Here is a 27,319-nt window from a genome sequence, read left to right as displayed (position 1 = left end):
TTTCATTTCCTGTTGCTATGACAAAATACCCTGACAAAAACTAGTTTAGAGCTGGAGAGATGGCTCTGAGGTTAAGAGTACCGTCTGCCCTCCCCAAGGGCCTGAGTTCAATTCCTAACACTCACAGGGTGGCCACAGCTTACCCCTAGTTCCAGGGGCTCTGTTGCCCTCTTCTGGCCTCTGTGGGCACTGCGTGCACGTGGCACAGACACATGCAGGCAAAATACCCGTGCACATAAAAAAATATAATAAAATAAAACATTAAACAAACAAACAAAACACCAAAAAACCTTTAGGTGCTTTCAGAGAAGCCCCAGAGAGAAGGGTATTCCTTGCCCCTCCCAGCTCCAACAGGGTCATGTGGAGCTCAGCTCTCTTCTGACTGTGTCTGCCTCTGTGTCTGGCTTGTAAAGACAGCCATAAAGTGCATTTGGGGATGACCTGGAAAATCTAGGATCATCCCCCTACACCAGGTTCCAAAGTTAATCACAGCTTCAAAGACCACCCCCCCCCTTTTTTCTCAAATAAGGCAGCATTTCCATGCTCCAGAACACAGAAGCTGATGTCTTTAGAAGTAATTATTCAATGTACCTTGTTCTGCAGAGAAAAAAGGAAACATTCATTTTAGGAAAAATTCAAATTTTCTTCTCATTGATCCAGTTAGAATGATTAAACTGAAATGAAAGTTACTAGCTTGCAGTTGCTAGGGAATTGGTGGTTTGATTATTGCATTAGCTTGAAGATCATTTCTGGAACACCGGGGTTACATTCCCCTGTGTATGCAAACACAGAAGGGTCTTGGGTGTCTCGCGCGTGCGCTCTCTCCTTATTCCCTGGAGGCAATCTCTCACTGAGCGTTGGACCAGGCACGCTCCAGGGAGACACGGTCTCCACCTGTCTCCATTCCACAGTGGCAGGCTTATAAGCATGTGGTCCGTTTCCAGCTTTGACATGGAGTCCGGGGAATCTTCTGAACCGTCTCCACAGCCCCCTAAAGTCCCTTCTTTAAGTATCAGTCTCCTTTGTTGAATTAAAAGCTACTTAAGGCCAGGCAGTGGGGTCTCACAACTTTATTTTCAGAGGCAGAGGCAGGTAGATCTCCATGAGTTCGAGGCCAACCTGGTCTATAGAGCAAGTTGTAGGGCAGCCAAAGCTACACGGAGATACCCTGTCTTCAAAAACCAAACACCAAAGAGAGAGAGAGAGAGAGAGAGAGAGAGAGAGAGAGAGAGAGAGAGAGAAGGGAGGGAGGGAGGGAGGGAGGGAGGGAGGGAGGGAGGGAGGGAGGGAGGGAGGGAGGGAGGGAGGGAGGGAGGAAAGGAAGGAAGGAAGAGAGGAAGGAAGGAAGAGAGGAAGGAAGGAAGAGAGGAAGGAAGGAAGGAAGGAAGGAAGGAAGGAAGGAAGGAAGGAAGGAAGGAGAGAGAGAGAGAGAGAGAGAGAGAGAAAGAAAGAAAGAAAGAAAGAAAGAAAGAAAGAAAGAAAGAAAGAGCTACCTAAGGACAGGAGCAGGTTTGTTTTATTTATTCATTATTGTGTTTCTTCCCTCCAGCTAGGAGAAAATATTGGAATGGTTACTCAGCAAATGTTTGCCCACAAGTTTCTTGACTCACATAAGTCACCAAACTGTCACTTGGGGCAAATTAGGGACTCACACGGGCAACTAGGTTATGAGCTCAAGATGGGAGGAGGTAGAAGGCAAGTGTCCTGGCTTGCCAGGGACTGCAGAAGTGGCTCAGCAGTGTGTGTGCTGCTCTTTTAGAGGGCCTGCATTAGCGCTCACAACCACTTGTAACTCCAGCTCTGAGAGGATCCAACACCTCTGACCTCTCCGTGTACACACACACACAAATAAAAAAATAAGTCTTTTAAGATACCTTTTTTAAAAGAAGAAAAGAAGAGAGACCGGTGTCCAGAGAAACCATTAACTAAGGGGAATTCAAACTGCTTGGCCATCCTGTCGGGGATCCAAGGTTGAGGAGTTGACCTCAGCAAGACAGTGTTTACCATAATGGAGAGTGTTCTAGGGCGGCAGTGTCCTTAAGCTGTGGCCCACATATGACTGTCTGCCATTTTCAAGCATAAAGCAAAATATTGACTCTCGCACCGGTTTATTTCATTCATCAGTTGTTAGGACTTTCCACAGCTGGAAGGCGTGGTTCCAGGGCCTGGAGATTTAACGGTGAACAAGACAGATACAATCCTTATTTGCTGAAGGTTCTACTTAAACGAGAGAGAGAGAGAGAGAGAGAGAGAGAGAGAGAGAGAGAGAGAGAGAGAGAGAGAGAGAGAGAGAGAGAGACCGGGGTGGGGATAAGCCTTTGTAAAATACCGATGTCTTATGAGAGCTGTCAATAAACACTCTGAAGAAAAAAAGCCCAGGGCTGAGGGGATATGGATGGACACTAACTGCTATTTTAAGGCCACCAGACTTCTCTCCATGAGGCAGAATCTGAGCAGATAGGGATAAAGAGAGGGAACAGATTATAGCAGCATCTGCTGAAGTGGGTGACAAGAAACAGCAGGTCCAAAGGCTCTAGTTGGGGGTTGGGAGAGGCTGAGCTTAAGAGGACCTGTAGAGACCAGTGCCTGGTGTGGACAAGCATGGTAGCAATGATGGGAGATGGGATACAGGGTTCACAGAAGGGCATGGTCACCCAATATAGATCACATAAGCAATTGATAAAGCTTAAAATTGTAACCAGGAGGCCTTGGCTCAGCAGGTAAAGGCCGATCGATCATGACGACTTGACTTCTATCGCTAAGAGCCAGTGGTTCTCAGCCTTCCTAATGCTATGACCCTCTGATACAGTCCCTCGTGTTGTGGTGACTCCCCAACCATAAAATTATTTTGTTGCTGCGCCATAACTGTAATTTTGCTAGTGTTAAGAATCGTAATGTAGATATCTGACATGTGACCCCTGTGAAAGGGTCATTCAACCCCCAAAGGGATCGAGATCCACAGGTTGAGAACGGCTGCCCTAGACCCATGTACTGGAAGGAGAACACCGACTCCTGGGTCTCTGGCTTGCACACAGGCACACATGCACACACGCACACACAATTAACTTTCTAATTGCCCCCAGGGTGCAGTTGGAAGAGAAAGTCCCTCTCGATCATTTATGTCAGGTCTCCGCAGTGATGGTGGCTGTCTGGCAGGAGAGCCTGAACTGCAGGGCAGGGGTGGTTTCTGAAGAAAACAGAAACCTAGGGCAAGAGCTTAGCAACAGGATAAGAACCCTGCCTTTGCCCTGATCTCACAGGTCAGGAAGGTGATGGTCTGGTCAGTGATGGAGAGCAAGTAGTGGCAGGTTCATCCCAGATCTTTGAGACTGAAACATCAGCCAATTTGGCCTGAGCTCGCTTCCAGTTCCTGCACACACACATAAATTGGGGTGAATCAAATTTCAACCCTTCTCCCCAAGTTGCCCAATGATAGGATCTGCTGTCTTAATTGGAGAACATTTGCTGTCCTAGGAGAAAAATGGGGATTTAAGCTGAGCTTGATGTAACCCTCCCATAATACCAGCTTGGGGGGCGGGGTGGGGGTGGACGTTGAGGCAAGAAGATTGTGAGTTCAAGGCCAGCCTGGGTTACATAGAAAGACCCTGTCTTGTAAGTGACATTAAGTGAGAGGAAAAAGATAGGATCCCCTTAGATAGGATGGGGATGCAGTAGGAAGAGGCTAAGGAAAGAAACAGCAGTTCTCACTGGGCTTAGCAAGCATCAGGGGTTAACCCGCCCCTCGGCTTCAGAGAACGACAATGACTAAGCTGCTTCCTAAAATATTAAAGGAACTTTCCATGAGGGCCGCTATCTCCACCTGCACTCTTATCCCCCAAACCCGTCTTTCAGTTTTCCATTGTTATTACTGGCTAGTGCCCCGACTCGCAGATCTAGATGCCTTTTTAAAGAGGGGAACGGCACAAAGTTCTGCAGACCTTGGTCCTGGCTATGCAGGGACAATCCTGAGCCCTCCCTGTGTGCACTGCACGATGGGACCAAACTGTGAGCATCCATGTTATATTCTGCAGCCCCGGTTGCCTGGCGAGCTCACCTTCCCCTTCCCTTCTCCCTGAGTGCTGGGAGTGTGGCCCTTGCTACTGTTTCCTAAGTAATGGGAAAGAGAAGGTAGGTGTGGAGCTCCTTTAGAGAGGCTGCACGTGCCCCTGACCCTCGATCTTGTAGATCTCCAAAGGCAGAGAAGGCAGCAGGTGCTGATACTCGCTCCGTTCACAGCAGGCACACCCACCGGAAGAGTGGGAGCTGGGGCTATGGCACTCCAACACACGTCCCTCTTCTTAGGGAAAGATAACCCAAGTTTCCCGCATTGAGGTATCTGACTGCCATTTTAAAATAGTGTGCATATATCAAGTAAATAGACGGATAGATGATGCATGCATACATACATACATACATACGTACATACATATGTACATACATACGTAGATATGTTTTACTTCCATTGAAAAGGGGATTAGTTATGAGATCTGGGGAGGTGGCTTAGTAGGTAAGAGCACTTGATGCACGAGCCACAGACCTGAATGCTGGTTCTCATTGTCCACGTAAAAACTGGATGACGTCATAGGCACCGATGATGCAGGAGACATTAGGATCTCTATGGCTAACTGTCAAGCTCTGGGCTCAGTGGGAGACCCTGTGTCAAAAGGAATAGGCACACAGGAAGACAAGAGTCATACTTCTCTGGCTGGTGCACGCGTGTACACAGAATTCAAATGCCAAAATGAAACCTGTCACTTTGTAAGCTTACTTTAAATTGAAATTTAAGCCGGGCGGTGGTGGCTCACACCTTTAATCCCAGCACTTGGGAGGCAGAGGCAGGCGGATTTCTGAGTTCGAGGCCAGCCTGGTCTACAGAGTAAGTTCCAGGACAGCCAGGGCTACACAGAGAAACCCTGTCTCGAAAACAAAAAAAATTTAAATTTACAAGTAAGTAAGTAAACGAGCATGCTGGCACAGACATTGCCCAGCACAGGAGTGGTTTGGGAACAGGGGCAAGAGGGGTAGGGAGACCCAGGCAGGACCTTAGAATCCTTTTAAATCAGAACATACACAGTAGATGTGGTTGAGAGAAGGGCCCAGCAGACAGTGAGTGTTCCCCAAAGTTAATTGGCTTCGGCTCTCAGTGAGTAGTGTCTAAAAGCTATCATTGCTAAGAGTATAACTGTGAATGTTAATTGTTGTTGTTGGGCTTTTGTTTGTTTTGTGGTGCCAGGGACTAGATGCAGAGCCTCTTATGTGGTAAGAAGTGCTTTGTCACTGAGCTAGGGCCACAATCCCTTTTAAAGTTTTAGGATGGAGGACAGTGAGATGGCTCAGTGGTTAAAGATGCTTGCAGCCAAGCTCAGTGACCTGAGTTTGATCCTTGGGATCCATCATGGTAAGAGAGAACCAATTTCTGCAGGCTATTCTCAACCTTCACATATATACCATGCGTAAATACACAAGGAATAATAATAAATATAATGGCTTTTGAAACTGGATCTTGATATAAATACAGTCTGTAGCCCAGGCAAGCCTTGAATTCACTCCCTTCCTGCTTCGCCCTTCTAAGAAGATGCAATCACCACCAAACTGTGCAGTGCCTTACAAGGAACTCTGATCATTTGTTTCATTGGGCTGGAAATCCAACCCAGGGCCTTGTGCACGCTAAGCCAATGTTCTCACCACTAAGCCACACCCAGTACTCCACAATGGAAGGACGATCCAGAAATGCCAGCTAACAAATAAATGTGGGTGAATGGTGTGCAAAACCCCCAGATTTGAATCTTGATTTTTGCTTATATCGCAGCCAGCAGTGGTTATCAAAGTAGATGCAAGAGCAGGTGACAGCTAGCCACGCTGCCCTGAGTCCAGAAACAGAGAATGCTTGTGATTGGCTCAATTTACTTCTTTTTTATTCAGTACAGGATCCCAGCCTATGGAATGGCACTGTCCATATTTAGGGTGCCTAAATCTCCTCACTTCAATTAACCTAATCTAGATAGTCCTTTACAGACATACCAAAAGACATGTCTCTTCAGTGATTTTAGAATCCCCTCAAGTTGACTGTCAGTTTTAGTCATCACACACAGGCAGGATATATTCTCAAGATAGGAAACAGGGCTAGAATTGAAGAATCGTTAGGGATGCTGTGTCACAAGGCAGCCTAGGGCCAGCGAGAGATGGACATGAGCCAGCCTGTCATCACGTTGTCCTCATGGTGTTCCTGCCTCCCCTGCAAGGCCCTGGACTGCCGGGAACAAGATGCCCACACAGGATATAAGCAGATAGCAAATCAGAGCAAGGCCGCCAGATCCTGGGGACAAAACTCTTGTGCCTGATAAGAAAGGCACGTCTTCTCTGCCTTTTGGCAGACAAAACAGGCAGCAGTTGAAGACTAGGAGTCATGGAATAGTCACAGGCTAGGTGACAAGTATGTAGCTGTTCACACCCAAAGACGTGTGTCCCTGTGCTGTCTCTCTGAATGTAAGCGTCTATGGCTCTCTGCCATGCAGGACACCTTTCAATCCTGTACGTTCTTTCTCAGACGCCAAACAACCTCTGAGGGCACCCAGAGACCCACCCACTCCTGTGTGCATACAGGGTGAAGACCCTTGACTCTGGGACTCAGAAAGGGCATGTGGCTTGCCATTGACACAGACACCAGTGCTTCTGGGACAGGATCTGCAGGTGCAGTTGTAAGGCTGGAAGATCTGAGTCCTGAATAAGACCAGGACATGCAGGAAGGGTCCTGGCTCCTGGATGCTCACTGGGTACTTCATGTTCTTCTCCACAGGAAGCAGTGTCTCATCGCCCAGAAGAAGGCCAGCTGGCCAGAATCCAGAATGTTATCCTGGAGCTTCCCCCACCCCATTATAGGTAAGAAACGCTCAGACTCCGTGTGGTAAAACATCCAGGAGGCAGGGACATGTGACAACTGGAGCAAGTGGATGGTGGCTTTCCTGGAGGCGTTTTGGAAATTAATGAGCAGTCGGTGTTATCAGGACGATCGGGTGTCCAACCAGGGATGTTGGTAGCCGAGGACAACCTGCTTCCACTTGCAGGATACTCATCAGAGTACCAAAGAATGTCATCACAGTCACACAAGCCAGCCTCACTGTGACAGCTTTGGTTTATAAGCTGAATTATACTACAAAGAAGCCTTTGGAAACCCAGGTTTCCAAACCTTAAAGTTGGGGGTGACTATGACTCATGAGCATCTTAAGATTACCCCAAACATCATCCCTATCCTTCCTATCAAACAGATTATCGGGAGTGGTACTAACTTTCCCAGGGTTAGCAGAATTTGATGTGGTATTATAAAGAACGTCCTAAAGTCAACAAACATTCGTTTATGAAACGGGCCCACTGACAAGAACCCAGGTAGCCTGTAGCTAGACAGCTATCCCTGAGAATCGAGATGAGAACCTATTTGAGGATTGTGGGAAAGTGAATTTTCCCCAGGGTGAGAAAGAAGTAAGTTGTCACTAAGAGCTCTGGGCCTGCGGCCTGTGATGCTCTGTTTCTGTCCCTGGACCTACAGTTTCATCTGACATCTTACAGTGCTGACATCTGTCCCCATCCTGAGTCAGTGGCCCTGGAGTCAAGGAAGTGGCCCTTCATCAATCTTGATCTCTCCCCAGTGTTCCTTCAAAGTCCATAAGACAGAGACTCCTTCATCCCAACTTGGGTATGACCTCCACATGGCAGACTTCACATAGGCACTGACATTTCTTACTTTGCCAAAAATCAATTGAACAAACGAACTCTTTCAGGACCTTGGAATACCTGATTCGACACCTGGCCCACATCGCCTCATTCAGCAGCAAGACCAACATGCACGCCAGGAACCTGGCCCTGGTGTGGGCCCCAAACCTCCTCAGGTGACTACCACCGCGTGGGCTCAGAGCAGCAAAGCCTGGGTCCTTCAGAGATAAAGCACTTGACGGCATGGCTGAGTGGTCTTTTTATAGCATATACAGCTTGAAACTGCCGTTAAGGTCTTAAGCTCTTAGCCTGCTCCCTTGGAAACGCTGGTTCTAAAGGCATTTGTTGGCTATTACCCCGGTGTGGCTAAAGATACGGGTCTGTATGTTACCACTTCTTGAAAAGGCTTTTTGGGGCTCTGAAGTTCATTGTCTTTTCTTTGCTGTGGTGAGGCGACAGATGGCTATAACTTGAATCAACTGCTTCATGGAAATCACAAGCAATGACTTGACCCATGGGACACCTGAGTAAAGACAGGAGTGAATCCCATGAAGTCAAAAGAAGTCAGTTCTGTATATTGATGGGCTGTGTGTATAGTCCTGTAACGTGGACCATGCAGCAGTGATCCAATCTATTCAGTGGGTTGGGCTTCACCACCATTGGGAGATTCTCTCTGATTGGTCGTGAAAAGTTAAAGGCTCACAGGCCATCCCCACTACCTCCTGTTGTGAGGCAGACTCACTCTGAATATGTTTCTTCCGCGCGCAGGAGTAAGAAAATCGAAGCCACTATTTGCAATGGAGATGCGGCGTTTCTGGCAGTCCGGGTCCAGCAGGTGGTGATTGAGTTCATATTAAATCACGCTGATCAAATCTTCAATGGCGGTGCTCCAGGGGCTCTGCAGCAGGATGGTAATGGCTCCCCACCCCCTGGCACATTCCCTGCAAACTTAGCTTCCCTTATTACCCTAACCATAGAGCTCCCAAATAAGGGAGTATGGGAACAGAAAGCAGGGAAAGTGGGTGTCCCAGGTCAGGCTTGGCTACACAGAGAGCCTGAGGCCAGCTTGCGCTGCTATGTGAGACACTGTCTCAAACAAGTAAGTGAGGGAAGGCTTGGTTATAATTCTGAGTATTGTATTACGTACCGACTGCCGTGTGTTGGTATCTGTGGCACTTCACTGTTCTGGTGGTACTCCAGCCACCATGACAGTATTAGATATGTATCTGCATGATGCACTGATCGGGGCACTTGCCTGAGGAGTTAGCATGTTTCTGATCAGGTGCATACATAGCCTCTCCCTGGAATGGAGGTAGGCAATGTTCCCTTTCTAGTAAGCTCTTTATCATGTAAAGGTACGGGGCAACATTCCTTCTCCTTAGGTTTCCCTCCGGTTTTCACTAGCGCCTTATGGTTTTAAAAGAGTCTTCTGTCTTCCCCCTTGAAGTTGTTGGTGAACAAAGGCCGTATGGCTACACTCACATGTAGATCCGGAACACATGCTCTATGGGACTGTTTCCTGAGTACTTTATCCTGCTCTGGATCAGGCAGGAAGCATACCAAAAAAAAAAAAAAAAAAAAAAAAAAAAAAAAAAAAAAAAAGAGTGCATTTGTATGAGTGTGGCTCAGAACGGCAGAACAAACCCTGGGAGTGAACTGGTTTGCAGTGTTTGACCTTCTGTGAACTTCATTTATTTAAAAAAAAAAAATCAGAAACCTGGTCAATCAGAATTGCCTCAGTGACCACTGGTTTTTCAGAGTGATTTTCCAACGTAAGTGCCTGTCACTGTTGATCACCTGATGATGGGCTTGTGGAAACACAGATTGTTGAGCTCCTTGCCTGGACTTTCTGATCTAAACAGTCTAAAGTGTGAGTCTAAGAAGTTCCCCCTCTGATGTCAGTGCCGTTCGTGAGAGTGCATGCAGAGAAAGTGTCCTTGTTTGCTTTCTATGGCTGTAATAAACACCGTGACCACAAGCAGCTTGAGGAGGAGAGCTTGCAGGGAAGGAACTCAAGGCAGGAACCTGCAAGCAGCAACTGCAGTAGAGACCACTGGAAGGGTGTTGTTTGTTGGCTTGGTCCTCACGGCTATCTCAGCTTGTCTTCTTGCACCCAAAAGCAACTACCTAGGGCTAGCACCATCCACGATGGGCTGGGCTCTCTCATATCAATCACCAATCAAGAAAGTGCCCCAGATACTAGGTGCCAGTATCATTTGTAATAATCAAAATGTCCTCAGGGGGTGCTATAGAGGTTGCTAGTAGTTAGAAGCACTTGCTGCTCTCCCAAAAGACTGGAATTGGCTTCCAGCAGCCCACAACTGCCTGTAAGTCTAGCTCAGGGCACCTGATACCTTCTTCTGGCCTCTAAGATACACACACATATACATACACACTCATACATATATACATACACAATACACACACATATACATACATATACATACACACACATATACATACACACACATACATACACATACATATATATATATATATACAGAATACACACACATATACACACATATACACACACACATATACATACACACACATACACACACACATATATATATATATACACACACATAATATACACACACACACACACATCACTGTAGAGGTGAGTGCATGAGGATCATGAGTTCAAACTTATCCTTGGTTACATAGCATATTCAAAGCCAGTCTGGGCTACATGAGACCGATCTCAAAAACAAAAACAAAACAAAAAATAAATAAAACAAAATTTCTCCAGATGTTGCCAAACGTCCTTTGGTAGAATGAGGATATTATTATGCCTCAAGTTTAGAACCACTGGCAGAGGGGCTGGAGAGATGGCTTAGCGGTTAAGAGCACCGACTGCTCTTCCAGAGGTCCTGAGTTTAATTCCTAGGAACTACATGGTGGCTCACAACCATCTGTAATGGGATCTGATGCCCTCTTCTGGTGTGTCTGGTGTGTACTCATATGCATTAAATAAATAAATAAATAATTTTTTTAAAAAAGAACCATTCCTTTATCACTGCCGTCCATAAAAGGAATGCCATGGAGGGTGGACAAGTGGATACAATACAAATACTAAAACAAGGACATACTGAGGGAAGAGCCACCTCTCTCTGAGGAAATAACACAGTATATTGATGATCTGTCCCTCCAGAGACAGAAGCCTAGGAAAAGTAGGTTCCACCCATCCATGGCCTTAGAGCCCGTGTTCCTCAGTTGTGGGGATGAGGGGCAGCCTTCTACTTCATCTTATCTGAGTTAAGCCAAATTCTTATCTGACCAAAGTCCTCAGCAGAGTTTTCAGGATTAAAGAACCATTGCTGTAACGCTAGATCACGGTAAGTGCTCAATAAATATTTGTGGAATGAATGAATGAGTATATCAACAGTCACTCCATGGAAAGTACAGAAAGCAATGACTTCCTGGTGCCCCTCCAGGTCCTCCACCCACTATGGGCAGGAAAACTGACAATTTCCTGTGTACAACCTCTGCCCCAGACTCCCCAAGCCAAAGCTGGCATGCCGCCCCTTGCCAAGGAGTTCAAGTGGAAGGGCTGTAGACGAGAGACCTGAGTAGGCCTAGAGCTTGAATATGCTCCCAAGCCAAACTCTTTCCTTTGCTTTACAGAAAGCCGTACTATCACAAAGAGCCTGACCTTGCCAGCCTTGTCCCTGCCCATGAAGTTGGTAAGCCTGGAGGAGGCTCAGGCCCGAAGCTTGGCGACAAACCACCCTGCTCGGAAGGAAAGACGAGAGAACAGCCTGCCCGAGATCGTCCCTCCTCCCTTCCACACCGTCCTTGAGTTACCAGACAACAAGTAATTACCATTCTTCAGAACTCTGAAGGGCTTGGGGAGGGAAGGGGGACAAAGGAGTGAGGTGTCCAGTCTCAGGGCCATGAGTGATGACAGTATGATAACCTGGGCGCAGCCCAAGTTGGGTAACAACGGAATTTTCCAGTCCCCACGATTCTCACCAGCCTCAGTAGGGATGGCTTCTTCCACTGCCGCAGACTTACTGTGAACTCTTATCTCCTCCCACAAACCCAGGTGAGTTATGGGTCTCTTCTTCCATGGCGGAGACAAAACAGGCCTGGAGTTTACAAATGCGGCTTGCCAATGAGTGTTTGACACCACCCCCACGCGACACTGCAAACGGCATGGAAATTAGCCTATGCCGGAACACAAGAGGACAAATGGGGGCCACTCTTGTCAGAGGGTCCTTGCTGGCAGCACTTGGGGATGGCATTTCTGACTTCCTTACTTCTTCTCAACCTACTAGACACACACACACACACACACACACACACACACACACTCCTTTCTGTGTCTGTCAGTATATACACATGTGTGTGTTCGTGTGGACATGCATGTGCAGGTTTGTAGGAGGCCATGGGGCAACTTGTTTGTTTATCAGGAGCTAACCACCTTTCAAAAAAACCAAAAAACAAGAAAATGGTCCATCATGGACCTGGGGCTTGTAGAATAGGCTAGGCTGGCTGATTCTATGTCTCCTAGGCACTGGGATAACACGCGTGTACCCTTCTCAGCTTCTTTACATGAGATATCAATCCAACGCAGGTCTTCATGCTAAGTGGCAAGCAGTTTATTGATTGAAGCATTGCCCCAATCTTTCTCCACTCGACAACAAGTCATCATTAGTATCCTCTCTATTTCTTCTTCCACTCCAACCTTAGTCTCTCTAGCCACCCACTTGTCCCACCATGAAAGAAGGCAGTGACTGAAGCAAGAGTCCTAACCCTTTAGAGGGTGTAGGTGAAGGCACCTTTTCACTGGATTGCGCCATGCTTTCTGTTTAGTAATTGACTCCCCAAGACAGCAAGCTGGTTAGCGAGGAAGATGTCTGCTCCCCTGGATAACTAGAGGAGTCCTGTGATAGTGGTGGCATGTCTCGACTTCCCTGGGGAAAGTTCCCTGGCTGTAGTTCTGAAGAAAAGGGGTCTTTGTGTTAACATGTTTGATTACTCAGTGAATCCCCAGACAAGCTAAAGGCAGGTACAACCTGGATTTTAGAGGGAAACTTCTAGAAATATCGGAGTCATTGATGACTCTGTTTTCTAGAGCGATCAGATTGTACCCTCTTAGAACTAAACACACTGCCCCTCTCTCTAAGCCATACAGAATAAGCCTCCTTCCCAGGGATGAACGGCACTTCAGAGAGACCATCTCCTGCATTGTCTCTGCTTTCAGCCACAGCGCTATACTAGCTTAATATATGCAACTCCTTATGATACACATCAAGGCTAAGTCCTTAGATTATCCAGCCAAATGGGATAGAAACCAACAAGTATGCAGACGTGTTTCCAACTGATTGTAAAGACTCCTAAAGCTGAGACCCAGACCTATGGAGAAAAGGCTCCTTGAGAGAATGACGGGTTACAAGGTTTCAAACCTCATCTTTGCGCCAGAGCCTGGCTGGGTGGATCGGAAGCTGGAGTTGCCTCTGTAGTGCCCCCTGGTGGTACTAGGTTCTCATGAGCCAGCCCAGTTGCTATGTCACCAAGCCTCATCTCCATCTCCATAGCCAAGCAGCCTGGTAAAAGGCTGGGCAAGAGGCATGCTGGACCTTATGCTTTTCTTTACAGTGACTGAGGCCAGCCGGCAAGTCACAGCTTCCCTCGGCAACACCCAGACACTTTTGCTCTTTTTGTCTGTTTTACTGTGTTGCTTATTACACGTCCTAGCCATATGGCCACGGGGCAGAAAGCACAGATCTGAGGTCTGTGGTCTTAAATGTTTAAAAGGGTCTATAGTGTGTTAAATGTTTAAAAGGTCTATGGTCTTAATCTTTTTTTGTTTGCTTGCTTGAGGCAGGTCCCTCTACATAGCACTGGTTGTTCTAAAACTCACTCTGTACACCAGGCTGGCCTCGAACTCAGAGATCCACCTGCCTCTGCTTCCCTAGTGCTGGAATTAAAGGCGTGCCCCACCACTTCTGGCTTGATTACACCTCTTTCTTTTAAAAATTTCAGCATGTGTGGAGAGGCAGGACTGCAGTGCTTCATAGACGTTCCACCAGATTTCAGAACTGTGTGTTTGCTTGTGGGCTCTGACCGTCCCACTGACCACTGTCCCACTGCTGGCCTCCCACCGCTGCCTCTGATAGATGACAAACTTTGGCTGTAGTTCTAAAGAAAAGGGTCTTTGCGTTGACGTGTTTGATCACCCAAGGCTTCCCTCAGACAGGCTAAAGTCAGGTACAACTTGAATTTTAGAGGGAAACTTCTAGAAATACCAGAGCCCTTCACGACTGAGACTATAGTTGTAACGCTCTCTCTCAATTTTGCAATCGCCCTCCAAACAGCAAGGCAGAGGTGATCATGAGTTCAAGCCAGCCTGGTCTACTTTTTTTTGAGACCCTGTCTCAAAACAAAACACTGCCTGGAAATGACACGTGCTCCACTAACGTGTGTGTACGGCTTGGTTCTTTCAGGAGAAAGCTTTCCAGCAAATCAAAGAAGTGGAAATCGATATTTAACCTGGGACGTTCTGGATCGGACTCGAAGTCCAAGCTGAGTAGAAACGGGAGTGTGTTCGTGAGAGGCCAGAGGCTGTCAGGTGAGAATTGGCACCATCCGTGCCATGCGCTTGTGCTGTGACCTTAGCCCAGTTGCACATTTGATCACAGCAAATTAACCAGGCCAGAAAGGAAACTTTCAGATTCACTTGAGTTTTGTTTTTTTAAGACGATGAGGAAGAAGAAGATGATGATAACGGTGATGATGATGACGTTTTACTTACAAACATCTATAGCATCCATAAAACCCCCTAATGCTAACATCTTTCACAACTGTTATCAAAATCAAAAATATAATTTTAATACTATTAACTGATTTGCATATCTTAAAATTCACACTTAGCCAGTTGTCCCACCAATGTCCTTTTCTGGTCTAAGCCCAAACCTGGAATTAATATTTCATTTGGTTGTCGTCTATCTTCAGTCTCCTCCAAGGGGGAACCGTTCTTTAGTTTCTCTGAACACGATACTTTGGAGATTTTGTAGAACTCTATGTGGGCATGTCTGAGGTTTGCTTGTGGTTAGATTGAAGTTTATGAAGTTTTTCAGTCTACAAAGGCTATGCTCTGTGTGCCTCTGGGCCATGTCCAAGGTACATGATGTCAATCCCTTATTGTCTGTGAGGTTGGTTAAGGTTATTTGGTTAGAGCACCGTGTGTCATGTAATTCAAGAGCCTCTGTCAGGTCTTTCCTGCACTGGTTATTTCCATCATTTTCCCAAATAGCTATTCTCTACTAGTTGGAATGCAGCTTAAGGAGAGCCTGTACCTTCACCTTGAGAGCAGAGATCTTAAGTGGGGTTCTTCTCCACGGGTTTACTCCTGAGCAAAGAAAAGAAATTGATTAAAAGAGGAATCAAGGAAATGGGACTCTAATATCAAATCTAACTGATGCATTCTGAATATTGTGTCAGGAGAGGAAGAACAAGAAAAACGTCTACAATGACTTATGCGAGGTGTGAACGCACAAATACAAGGATCAAACAAATCTCGTTTGGATTCTGTCTGTCTGTCCATCTGTCTGATGTCCGTCTGTCTGTCTGTCTGGTTTTTAAGAGCTACAAAGACACCTTTGAGGGCAGATAGGAAATTGTGGGTATGCATTGGCTACTATGTGACTCTGAGGAATTATTACATTTTATAGCATTTGTTTGTTCTTAGGAAGTGTATGCTACAGTTGAAGGATTTAAGATGAAGTGTCAAAGTATCAAAACTCGCTTTCAAATGATTTAAGGAACTATAGGTATAGAACAAACAGATCAAATATGCAGAAAGACGCCAACAACTGTTGAAACTAGGTGGTGGGTTTAGAAAAGTTCATAACATTTGTGAATGTTTGAAATATTCAGTTGGTGTTAGGAGGAAATGAGTCCCTATAGGGAAAATGAGAGGTAATAGCTCTAAATTCTTTATCCAGGCTAAGTAATAATTTCACAACAAGGAACAGAAATTAGAAATATGAGACACCTGAGTTGAGTTCGCCTGTTGCATAATGAAGGATGTATGGTGGACAGCAGCCACAGCAATTTTGACTATAAATAAAAATAAATCCAGTTCAGTGGCAGAGAAGGTGTTGGGTAACTTAACCAAGAGTGTCTTCATTGCCTCGTGCCCGCCTCAACTCTTCTGTCCCCTTTCTGTCAACGCCATCCTAAAATGGCTTCCTTGGCTGTGGCTATTAAAGGCAGCTTTTCTCTTTGAGCATTACTGTCCCCAAAGGCAGAAGAAATGTCATCAGTGTCCTGCCTTGCATCTTCCCTGGTCTCAGTAGCCATCACTGGATCGCAGGGCAAGGCTGACTGACCTGGGTTCTGAACCAGTCATTGGCACAGATGGAGATTAAACCTCAGAAGTGCAAGAGCCCTGGGAAGAGAGCAGAGGGGATGGGATTCTGGGTAGACCTCTGTGGACAGTTTTGCCGTAAGCACACCTTTCATAAAATGCAGAACTAGCCCAAGTGACGAGGGCAGAGTGTCAAAGGATGGCAGAAGTGTACAAACAAGAAATCAGAACTCTCCGTGAACAATGCGGAGGAAGAGAGAGTACCTGACAGGAAACTGCTAGTCTGTGCTGAGAGACTGCACACATCAAAGAGAGGATTTGTTACACAATGGAAGAGGCCAGGAATAAAAAAGACAAAACCCAGGAGAGAGAACAAAGTGAATGAACAAAGTTGCAATAAATGCCAGGCTATGCTATCGAATTAGGAAGGGTTCACTTACCCCCAGGTGATTTTTCAAAAGGCTCAAATCCAAGGTGCTGGACCGAACTGTGGCTGTGGTCGTGGGGTGTCTTCTGACAGAGCAGTGTGTCTCAGAGTCACCTAGAAAGTGGCTCACAGCCACCGCAGTTTCTCCAGTCTGTGGCAAGGGTTTTTAAAAGGCTCCCTACACAGTTCTGCCACCCAGCCAAGGTTGAAAGCCACTCGGTTAAGCTCTTAGAACCTACTGACTTGGAAATAAAACCAAGCCATCCAAGTCATGGTGGGATGTAGGGGTAAAAATGAGAGACCCTCTGATGTCAATACACATGGCTCCTGGAGACCGTGACTGTGCCTAGAGTGACTGTTGCCCGAGTGTCTGTTACCCGAGTCACTGTTGCCTGAGTGGCTGTTGCCTGAGTGACTGTTGCTTAGAGTGGCTGTTGCCTGAGTGGCTATTGCCAGTGTGACTGTTGCCTGAGTGACTGTTGCCTGGTGGCTGTTGCCTGAGTGCCTGTTGCTTAGAGTAGCTGTTGCCTGAGTGCCTGTTGCTTCAGTGGCTGTTGCCAGAGTGACTGTTGCCTGAGTGGCTGTTGCCTGAGTGGATGTTGCCTGAGTGGATGTTGCCTAAGTGGCTATTGCCAGTGTGACTGTTGCCTGAGTGGCTGTTGCCTGGTGGCTGTTGCCTGAGTGCCTGTTGCTTCAGTGGCTGTTGCCAGAGTGACTGTTGCCTGAGTGGCTGTTGCCTGAGTGACTGTTGCCTGAGTGGATGTTGCCTAAGTGGCTATTGCCAGTGTGACTGTTGCCTGAGTGGCTGTTGCCTGGTGGCTGTTGCCTGAGTGCCTGTTGCTTCAGTGGCTGTTGCCTAAGTGGCTATTGCCATTGTGACTGTTGCCTGAGTGGCTGTTACCTGGTGGCTGTTGCCTGAGTGACTATTACCAGTGTGACTGTTGCCTGAGTGACTGTTGCCTGAGTGGCTGTTGCTTCAGTGGCTGTTGCCTGGTGACTGTTGCCTGAGTGGCTGTTGCCTGGTGACTGTTGCCTGAGTGCCTGTTGCTTCAGTGGCTGTTGCCAGAGTGACTGTTGCCTGTGTGGCTGTTGCTTAGAGTGACTGTTGCCTAGATGGCTGTGGCTAGAGTTATTATGGCCAGAGTGTCTGTTTCCTGAGTGACTGCTACCAGTGTGACTGTTGCCTGAGTGACTGTTGCCTGAGTGGTTGTAGCTAGAGTAACTGCTTTAGGCAAAGCAGCATTGCTCAGAACTCTAGAAACTAAAACTGAAGTATGGCTAATGGGCACAATTCTAACAAAATCTGTACTCAAAGATAGGCCATGGAAGCCTTTTTTTTTTTTTTTTTTTTTTTTTTTTTTTTTAAAGATTTATTTATTTATTATATGTAAGTACACTGTAGCTGTCCTCAGACACTCCAGAAGAGGGCGTCAGATCTTGTTACAGATGGTTGTGAGCCACCATGTGGTTGCTGGGATTTGAACTCTGGACCTTCGGAAGAGCAGTCGGGTGCTCTTACCCACTGAGCCATCTCACCAGCCCCCATGGAAGCCTTTAATGTAACTTTCCAGTGTGGTCTTTGGAGGAAGCACATAGGTTTGCAATAGTTCTGTGTGTGTGAATAATAAAGGGAGAGTCAGTGAACTCACATATGGAAACAATATGTTAAAATCTACATGACAAGGGGCACATTAAAATTTTGTATGTGCATGTAGAGTATGTTTGGGTGTGCACACATATGTGTGCAAGTACACGTGCCCACACATGTAGAGGCAAGAAGTTAATGCCAGGTGTCTTTTTCTATTGCCCTTCACTTTGTTCTGTTTGAGACATGGTTGCTGACGAAATAATTTTGGCTAGACTGAATGACCAGAAACTCCCACCCCTCAATAGACACACATGCACATACTCCGCACGTGCGCACGTGCGCACATGCGCACGCACACACGCACACACACGCAGCACACATGCAATCTGTCTCAACCTCCCTGCCACTAGGATTGCAGATGCATGCTGCTAGTCTTGGCTTTTCTGTGGATGCTGGGAATCCAAACTCAGGCTGTCATGTTGCAGAGCAAGCACTTTATCTATTGAACCATTTCCCAACCTCCCTTGGGGCATTTTAAAAATTGATTAGCAGTGAATCGTATCAGGAGTTTATTGGTTGGCAGCAGAGAGAAAGACGTGTTTAAGCACATTTAGAAAGCTCAACAAATCAGAGGGGGTAAGGGAAAAAAATGAGGTAGTCACTGAACACAGATGCATAAACTTTGAACCAAATTCCAGACACTGGTTTCAATTTAAGTTTGTTTTATATCAAAATAAACTCCTGAGCAGAAGAAGCCATGAGGGTAGAGGCGTTACCTTTGAGTGAAGGAGTCATCAGACTGAACCAAGAGCACAGAGGTTCCCAGAAGACTCTCAGATGAGAGTTGAGGACGAAGCTCAGTAGAGTTCTTATCTGGTATGCAGGAGTCCCAAGGTTCAATGCCCCGGTACTGCACAAACATGCCTGGAATCTCAGCACTTAAGAGGTGGAGACTGGAGAATTGGATCTTAAGGCCATCCTCGGCTACATAGTGAGTTCAGAGACAGCCTGCTTTACACAAGATTTTATTTTTTAAAACAGTAGGACTTATGGGGGGCACCTCCAGGAGGCCAGATCAACACCTCAGGCAAAAATATCCTCAAAGTATAATCTTGAGCTAACAGATCCAAAGCATTTAGTTACTGCAGAGAGAAGATACCTTGGGATGCTTGGGAGCTATTGATGAAAGCCTTGGAGTTTGAGTGGATAGAAGGGGCTGACTCAGGATTATTATGAAATTACTTGGACCCTGCCCCTTAAGGTCAACACATGGAGGCCAGAGATGGAGAGACATAGGAAACAAAGACAAAGCACGTCTCAGAATATCCAGATGGAGGGACAACAGCCAGGCAGCTTTTTTTCCCCTTCCCCTAGCCCCTGAGGCAGCTTTGGAATAATAAATCAGTTTATGATCCTGTACAAACATCAGCTCCCAGAGGGTAAGACTCTTGGCATGCTATTGAGAGCGAGGAGGTTGGAGGTACTCTGTGTCTTTCTTGGTTGGGCTTGAGGGAGGCCATGGTCGATCCTCCTCCCGTGTGAGTCACAGAGAATCCCCGAGCTCAGGAGACTAAGGGTCTAAGTCCAAACCTCTTAGAAATGAAGAGTTTAGACTAAGGGAAGAAAAAGGGGGGATTTTTTAAAGGGGAATGAAAACAGGCATGAGTTATTACCCAATTTGAGTTAGTGCCAACTCTGACTGCTTCTTGTCGAACAAGCTCCTTTCTTTCCCTGCAGTAGGCTCTAGCTAATCCTAAATGTCATAAGCAGTATGTGTTGTTTTGGTTTGTTTTGTTTTGTGAGACAGGTCCTCACCGTGTAGCCCCTAGCTGGTCTGGAACCTACTATGTGCTATTTTTACTTAGCATTTATTCTAGGTTTTTACTTTGAGTATTTATTCCAATTTAGAACAACACAATTACTTCATAGTCATTTCTCATTTAATCTTAACAACTCTATTGTCTTTTATCCGTGAAAAAGGTATAACCCAATGGGCGTGGTAGTGCATGCCTTTAATCCCATCACTCAGAAGGCACAGGTAGGCAGATCTCTGAGTTCGAGGCCAGGCTGGTCTACAGAGCTACACAGAAAAGCCCTGTCTCAAACACACACACACACACACACACACACACACACACACGAGACAGAGACAGACAGAGACAGAGAGACAGACAGAGACAGAGAGAAGGAAGAAAGGCTGCACATCTGAAGCTACACAGCCACAAACTGCCAGAAGAGAGTGAGACTCAAACCTGGATCTAAATTCAGATTTTACTTTAACAGTGTAAGTCTTCTACTCCTTCTTAGCTTCCAAGTTCTCTTGTTCCTCCTATCGACCTTGACCTGTAAAGAATATCTGTCCCAATCCTGCTTCCTTTGCTGCAAGAGAGTCCCCGAGGCTGTGTAACGTATGAAGAACAGTAGTTCATCGTTCTACAGGTCAGGCAGTCTAAGAACATGGCCATGCTGGCATCTCCTTGACTTCTAGTAAGCTTCTTGTGCTGCTTCAGTGTGGGGTGCAAGAAGAATGGAGACACTCAAGGGGGAATGGAGAAAGAGGGGGCAGACTCTCCCGTAGCTCTCCAATCCCATCAAGAAAGTCATTAAGCTATTTGTGAGGTCTCTGCCCCTTGAGCCCAACTCCTCCCAGCCCTGATGTACTAAAGAGCTAAGCTTCCATCCTGTGGACATCTTTGGATCAAACTCAAGAACTGGGTTCTTAACTCATTCAAACTTACTTCCCCCAAGCCCCATCTATGGTAGCCTACAATGACACATGAAGTATACCAGGTACATAGTCTGTGTTTGGTAGAGATCTGGTTATTGGTGATGTTGGTGGGTGAAATCACATGAGGGACAAACAGTCTACAAATTCCCTGGAGCACAGCCCCTGGGGAAAAGCTGACGGTGACAGCCGAGACATTCTTCCTTGTTGTCCCAAGGTCTTGGTGCTGCTAGATATGGTTGCAGCCCACAATCCTGCTCTCTAATCTACCACATAAGACAGGTTTCCCAGGTCCCATAGAATCTACCCCATGAGCTCATCTTGGTACTTTTTAAAAATCATTTTTACGATATTATTGCTTTGTGTGTACAGATGTTTGCTGAATGCACGTTCATGCAGTGCCCTGGGACGCCAGAAGAGGGCATGAGATCTCTTTGGGCTGGAGTTACAGACAGTTATGAGATCCCATATGAGTGCTGAGAATCAAATCCAAAGTCTTTTGGAAGAGCAGAGCTCTTAACGACTAAGCTATTGTTCTAACTCCTTGAACACTTTTTGTGCAGTTAAACTGGATTCAAGACTTCTCATTTGACAAAATTACAATTTACCTTTATTTGTAAAATATTAATAAAACCTGTCTCTGCCCTCTTGTCATAAGGTCAGTCCCCATTAGGAGAGTAAAGATACATAGAGTGGAGTTGAGGGTAATTTTGTAAGATATAATATATCACTACATGAAAAAGCTTTCTGGAAATTTTTCTCATATGCTTATAGCCTATTTGTTCTGAATGCTTCTTCTTAATTTGCATTCATTAGGGATATTTTTTTTCCTCTTATCTTTAGTGGAAAAGGCTACTATCCGGCCAGCAAAAAGCATGGACTCACTGTGTTCGGTGCCTGTGGAAGGTGAGTTGTTGCTCTGTTTGCTATGAAGTGATACAATGACCAAAGCCACTTATAAAGGAAAGGATTTAATTAAGGACTTGTTTACAGTTTCACATAGTCCATTAGCACCATGGTGGAGAGCATGATGACACTCAGGCAGGCATGGTACTAGAGAAGTTGCTGAGAGCTTTACATCCTGATTGACAGGCAGGAGAGAGAGACAGAGACAGAGACACAGAGAGACAGAGACAGAGAGACAGAGAGAGACTGGACTTGGACCTGTTATGGGCTTTTGAAACCTCAAAACCCACCCTTAGTTACCCACCTCCTTCAACAAGGACACACCTCCTAATCCTTCCCAAACAGTTCCACCAATTAGGAACCAAGCATGTAAATACATGAGCTAATGGGGGTGGGGGAGGCAATTTTCTTTCAAACCATCACAGTGAGATTCTACAACTATTCCCCAGCTGCTTACCCTCCCTGGCTCATCCCAAAGCAAAAATCTAGAACCTCTTCCTTTTTTCAGTCTTCCTTTAGCCACAGAGACTTTTCTCTTAAAATTGGACCACATTCAAGGTCAGCAAGCTAAAAACCTAAGACAGAGGGAACCTGGGCAGAAGGAGGCAAACTCTGGTTTATGCCAGGATGATGATGTATCTGGAATCTGTGAGTGTCCTGGCTGTGAGCTCACAGTGCATCTGTCATCATTTTGAACTGATAGGCTTGTTCACACCAGTAAACCTCGACTGATGTCTGTGATAAAACACCATGACTAAAAGCAACGTGGGGAGGGAATGGTTTATCTTACAACTTTCTCAGGAAAGTCAGGGCAGGACCCTGGAGGCCGAGGCTATGGAGGGGTGCTGCTCACTAGCTTGCTCCTTGTGGCTTGCTTGCTCAGCCTTCTTCCTTATGCAGCCCAAGACCACCTGCCCATAGTAGCAGCACCCATAGTGAGCTGGTCTCTCCCACATCAATCACTAAATTAAGATTTTTGCCCCACAGGCTTGCCTCTAGGCAGTTTGATGGAGGCATTTTCTCAATAGAGGTTCCCTCCCCCAAATGTGTCTACTTTATGTCAAAAACCAACCAGCATTAATTGGGTATCCACTAAGTAGTCCCTGTTGGAATAGATTACATGTGAGTTGCCAAACAACAAAGATGTACATTTGTCCTAGAAGCTCTAGCCTTGGTGGGCAATTGCTAGTATCTCTTCCACATTTTGTTAAACAACCATCAGGTCCAGGTACAAGTTTCTGGGAAAGAGGCTCCGCCATCTGTGCACGCACAGGCTACTAACCACAGCTTGCTCTTCTTCACCAGGGAAAGAAAACAAAGGAAATTTCAGTCGAACAGTCACCACTGGGGGATTTTTCATTCCAGCCACAAAAATGCACGCGAGCAGCACCGGAAGCTCCTGTGACCTCAGCAAGGAGGGTGAATGGGGTCAGGAGGGGATGCCCGCAGGGGCTGAGGGGGGCTGCGAGGTGGGCGGTCAGATCCGGCCACTGCCTGAGCAGCTGAAGGTGTTCCGCCCCATCGGAGACCCTGAGAGCGAGCAGTCCGCCCCAAAGCTTCTCGGGATGTTCTACACCTCCAGCGACAGTCCTGGCAAATCTGTCTTCACAAGCAGCCTGTTCCAGATGGAACCCTCACCCCGCCACCAGCGAAAGGCGCTCAACATCTCCGAGCCCTTCGCCGTGTCTGTGCCACTCCGCGTGTCCGCCGTCATCAGTACCAACAGCACCCCGTGCAGGACACCCCCCAAAGAGCTACAGTCTCTCTCCAGCCTCGAAGAGTTTTCTTTCCAAGGTTCAGAGAGTGGAGGATGGCCAGAAGAAGAGAAGCCCCTGGGGGCTGAGTCTTTTCCAGGTAATAGGGGCAGAAGGCTCTCCTTCCGTTACAAAACACGAGGCTTGACTGGACTTAAATACCGTTTGCAGGGCAATGTGGTGAAGTGGTAGGGATGGTGGGCTCCAGGGCCAGAATAGCTGTTGCAAACCTTGCTCTGTTGTAGATTTTCACCGAGTTAATAACCTGGGCTGCAGCTTCTTAATTTATAAAATCTGATGTCCATAACCATGCCTTATTTGTAAACTTGTGTCAACATTTGGTTAATACATGCAAAGATCTCAGAGCGGTGTCCAGTATAAGTACTCATTAAATGTTACTGTTTCGTTAGCACACACAGTGTCTTAGGGTTTCTATTGCTGTGAAGAGACACTGTGACCACAGCAACTCTTCTGAAAAAGGGAAACATTTAACTGAGCTGGCTCACAGTTTCAGAGGTTTAGTCCATTATCACCATGACAGCATGCAGGCAGACATGGTGCTGGAGAAGGAGCTGAGAGCTCTGCATCCTGATCCACAGGCAGCAGAAGGAAGACTGCCAGGCTAGGCCTAGCTTGAGAACTCAAAGTCGACCTACACAGTAACATACTTCTTCCAACAAGCCCACACCTACTTCAAGAAGGACACACACCTTAATACTGCCCCTTCCCATGGGCCAAGTGCTCACACACATGAGTCTACGGGGCCATTCCTATTTAAACCACCACATACTGTGAGAAGGTCATGGGGTGCAGAGTCAGAGAGCTGGAATTGAGAAAGCTGTGTTTCTGGGTGTATTTATTATTCATCCATCCCTCCTCGTTTCTACCTCTGCAAAGAACAGAGCTAGCAAACCCAGCCATGAGGAAGTCCTTCGTTAGGTTTGACCATCACAGAGTGAGCCAGATTAGATCTGCTTGGGTCACACACCAAGGCTCACAGAGTCTCTGCTGTGTCCAGAGTGAGCAAGAGTTTCTGTTGTTAATCCAGGCTTCTCCTCTTGTAGCCAGGCTGGTCTCCAAGCAAGGATCCCACTGCCTCAGCCTCCCAAATGCCTGGACTACAAGACTCTTTTGATCAACAGTCTAACTTAATCCCCCTACAATGGAATATGGAGAACCCCAACAGAAAGGCTTACTGTTAGTCAAACCAACAGGATGCTTCTATCTCAATTAACATCAATGCTTTTCAGTGCCTCCTCTGTTATTGGGTATGACCTAAGTGTCCGACATGTATAAATTCACTTCTCACGACAACTTTCTGAGGTCCGGATAATTATTATCTCCATTTGCTTGTAGAAGAATAAGTAATTTCCCCTAAAACTCTTAAAAAGCAAGTGGGGTGAGGGGAACCCACCAAATGCTGCACTTCTTATTAGTCTCAGATCTGAACCAAGGTACATCAGGCAGTATTTATTGGTGTTGCCTGGCATGACAGTAACCCAGTCAGAACCAAGACTGCCATGAAGCCGAGCAATGCACCACAGGTGAGCGTGCCCAGAAACATCTGAGATGCGCTATCCATTCAATTTCGAATTCATCTTGGCTATTGTATATTCAGAGGCCTTTCACTCTAGACAAAACTTCCACAGCCTACACATTCAGTTGCATGACCTCATCTGGGGGCACATCATACAGTTTAAACAGCTATGCTGTAATCAATGCTGTGACAACCGAAAATCTCTCCAGAAATTGCCAGTGTCCCCAGGGAGGCTGGGGAAATTTGTAGCAAAATGGCTCCCAGTCGAGAACCTACAGAGTGGATGATTGCTGGGGTCTGAGGCAGGAACCGCGTTGGGAGAAAGCATAAAGAATGAGTGGGCAGTGAGGTGAGAGAATCCCCCATTCCTACAAAGCAAGGCTAGGGTCAGGGCAGTGTCAAGGTGGTATTGCGGCAGCAGATCCCATTACAGATGGTTGTGAGCCACCATGTGGTTGCTAGGAATTGACCTTAGGACCTCTGGAAGAACAGCCAGCGCTCTTAACTGATGAACCATCTCTCCAGCCCCTGCCAATCCTTCTTGAAGGTTCACCCTTTGTACTGACCACTCACATTCTCCTCACAGGCTCTGTTACTAAGAAGGCAGCTACCGAGGACACCAAGCCAGAACCTGAAGTCCCGGGGAGAGCAGAATGTAGCCAAAGCCCTCCCCTGGACCCAGGCACCCAAGTGGAGAAGAAAACCTTGCATGTATCCCTGGGCTCTCAAGTATCAAAGGAAGCAGAGAAGCGGCCAAAGGCTGAGAAGGTGATGGAGGAGAGCCAGGGTGCTAGCCAGCCGAAGCCCAGCACTCCACAAGAGAGCCTCGGGGCTGGGACTGAACCATTGATTCTCCACGAGATGGTAAGGCGGACTCTTCCTCTTCCAACCACAAATGGTACAAAAAAAAAACAAAAACCAAAAAAACAAAAAAACAAAAAAACAAAGGTTTCTGCAAGAGAAACATAACTTATTTATTACATCAGTTAATTGATTAAGATTAGTATCTAATTTAATTTTGTTTTGTGTAATCACAGCTGCATGTGTGCCACAGTATATGTATGAATGCCACAGCATGTATATTTGAGGTTAGAGGACACCTTTGTGGTCTGTTTTTACCTTACTTGTTAAGGCAATATCCTCTGTTCCTGTTTCTGCCGCACCGTGTACTGCAGGCCGACCAGCCCTGAGGCTTCTGAGCAGGTTCCCTCTTCCCATCTCCTATCGCACCACCGGAGTCCTGGTATTACAGATGTGCACCACCACATTCAAACTTTGTATGTGGGTTCCAGGGATGGGGCTCACAGCACATCTACCCACTGAGCCATCTTCCTAGCCCCCTTTTTATGTATAAAAAAGGTTAATGAGTCTTTAGAAGTCTCACTTACTAGCCAGGAATGATGACAGACACCTATGAGCCTGTCACTAGGGAGATGGAAACTGGAGGATCATGATTTCAAGGCCATTCGGGACAATCTGGGATGTATGAGACCCTGACTCAGAAGAAGCAAAACAAAACCAAAACTCACTTCTCAGCCTGGGGCTTCTTTGTGGCAGGCCTCTGAGAAGTCCCACCATAATGGGAAGACACCATCCAGCTCAGATTCCTAAGGCAAACATAACTCTAATTATGTCTGGCCCATAAACCACCGGCAAGTCTTTATGGAATGACATTCAACCAAAGCCAGCTGGTCATATCACAGTCTCCAAATATGATGACCATTCATGAGCCCCACTCTCTATCCTCAGACATCATGGCCTGGGGCTCGTCCATAGCTGTCTATAAAATCTGAGAGGTTTCCAGGCTCTGGTCTGTGTTTTTAGAGGAGCTCAAATCTGACGCCAAAGCTGACAAACCTCGGCCACTCTTGAGGGTGGAATTGTCCATGGATGGTTTTATGAGACATCTTTACGTAGAAGGTGTGAGGAGGTTTTCTGCGGACACATGTGCTGAGGGATAAGGAAGCCTACAGCATCTTAATTTGCTTCCAGAAGATGCCGAGAGGACCGTGTGCTGGGAGCTAGGGCAAAGCTGATGTGAAGAAGCAGTGTCCTCGGGAAGGCTGAGCGAGGCTGTGAGCGTGTTTGCATTGGCAGAGATTCTTCAGTGAGGAGAGCCCAAATGCAAGCCACATTACTTTAGAGGAAGATAATGTTAAGGCTGGAAGAGTGAGGGTGAATTCAAGTTAACAAGTAAAGGCATCAAGTCATTTCTTCATTGAACGTACATCCCAAATCCCCACTTTGTACGAAACAGCGTGCAATCCTGAACAGTGGGGTCACTGTAGTACTAAGACTATCGCCACTGTCCCTGTCCTTGGGGCTGCCAGCCTCACAGGGGGAAGTCAATACCCA

The 27,319-nt window shown here is 46.6% G+C and overlaps 1 protein-coding gene and 1 long non-coding RNA gene across 5 annotated transcripts in view; one reads left to right on the top strand and one right to left on the bottom strand.

Annotated features, from left to right (window-relative positions):
• Window positions 1–17,455, bottom strand: part of Gm36482 — a 37,519-nt gene extending 20,064 nt beyond the window's left edge. For 3 of the 4 annotated variants that reach the window (XR_003951954.1, XR_876067.2, XR_003951956.1), the window contains exons 1-3: window positions 16,468–17,455; window positions 15,015–15,067; window positions 4,538–4,654 (exon numbers count right to left, since the gene is read on the bottom strand). This is a non-coding gene — a long non-coding RNA (predicted gene, 36482). The remainder of the gene's footprint in view (window positions 1–4,537; window positions 4,655–15,014; window positions 15,068–16,467) is intronic. The other variant, XR_003951955.1, reaches the window with a different exon arrangement.
• Window positions 1–27,319, top strand: part of Arhgap31 (Rho GTPase activating protein 31) — a 114,693-nt gene that overhangs the window by 80,606 nt on the left and 6,768 nt on the right. Inside the window, exons 4-11 of the mRNA NM_020260.2 lie at window positions 6,797–6,879; window positions 7,776–7,883; window positions 8,476–8,618; window positions 11,338–11,527; window positions 14,163–14,287; window positions 21,611–21,673; window positions 22,979–23,527; window positions 25,551–25,828. Of these exons, the coding sequence (NP_064656.2) occupies window positions 6,797–6,879; window positions 7,776–7,883; window positions 8,476–8,618; window positions 11,338–11,527; window positions 14,163–14,287; window positions 21,611–21,673; window positions 22,979–23,527; window positions 25,551–25,828 (1,539 nt within the window). The remainder of the gene's footprint in view (window positions 1–6,796; window positions 6,880–7,775; window positions 7,884–8,475; window positions 8,619–11,337; window positions 11,528–14,162; window positions 14,288–21,610; window positions 21,674–22,978; window positions 23,528–25,550; window positions 25,829–27,319) is intronic.

This window comes from Mus musculus, chromosome 16 (assembly GCF_000001635.26).
Source record: "Mus musculus strain C57BL/6J chromosome 16, GRCm38.p6 C57BL/6J".
In the NCBI taxonomy this organism is placed as follows: Eukaryota; Metazoa; Chordata; class Mammalia; order Rodentia; family Muridae; genus Mus; species Mus musculus.
This window is presented reverse-complemented; position numbering and strand designations above follow the sequence as displayed.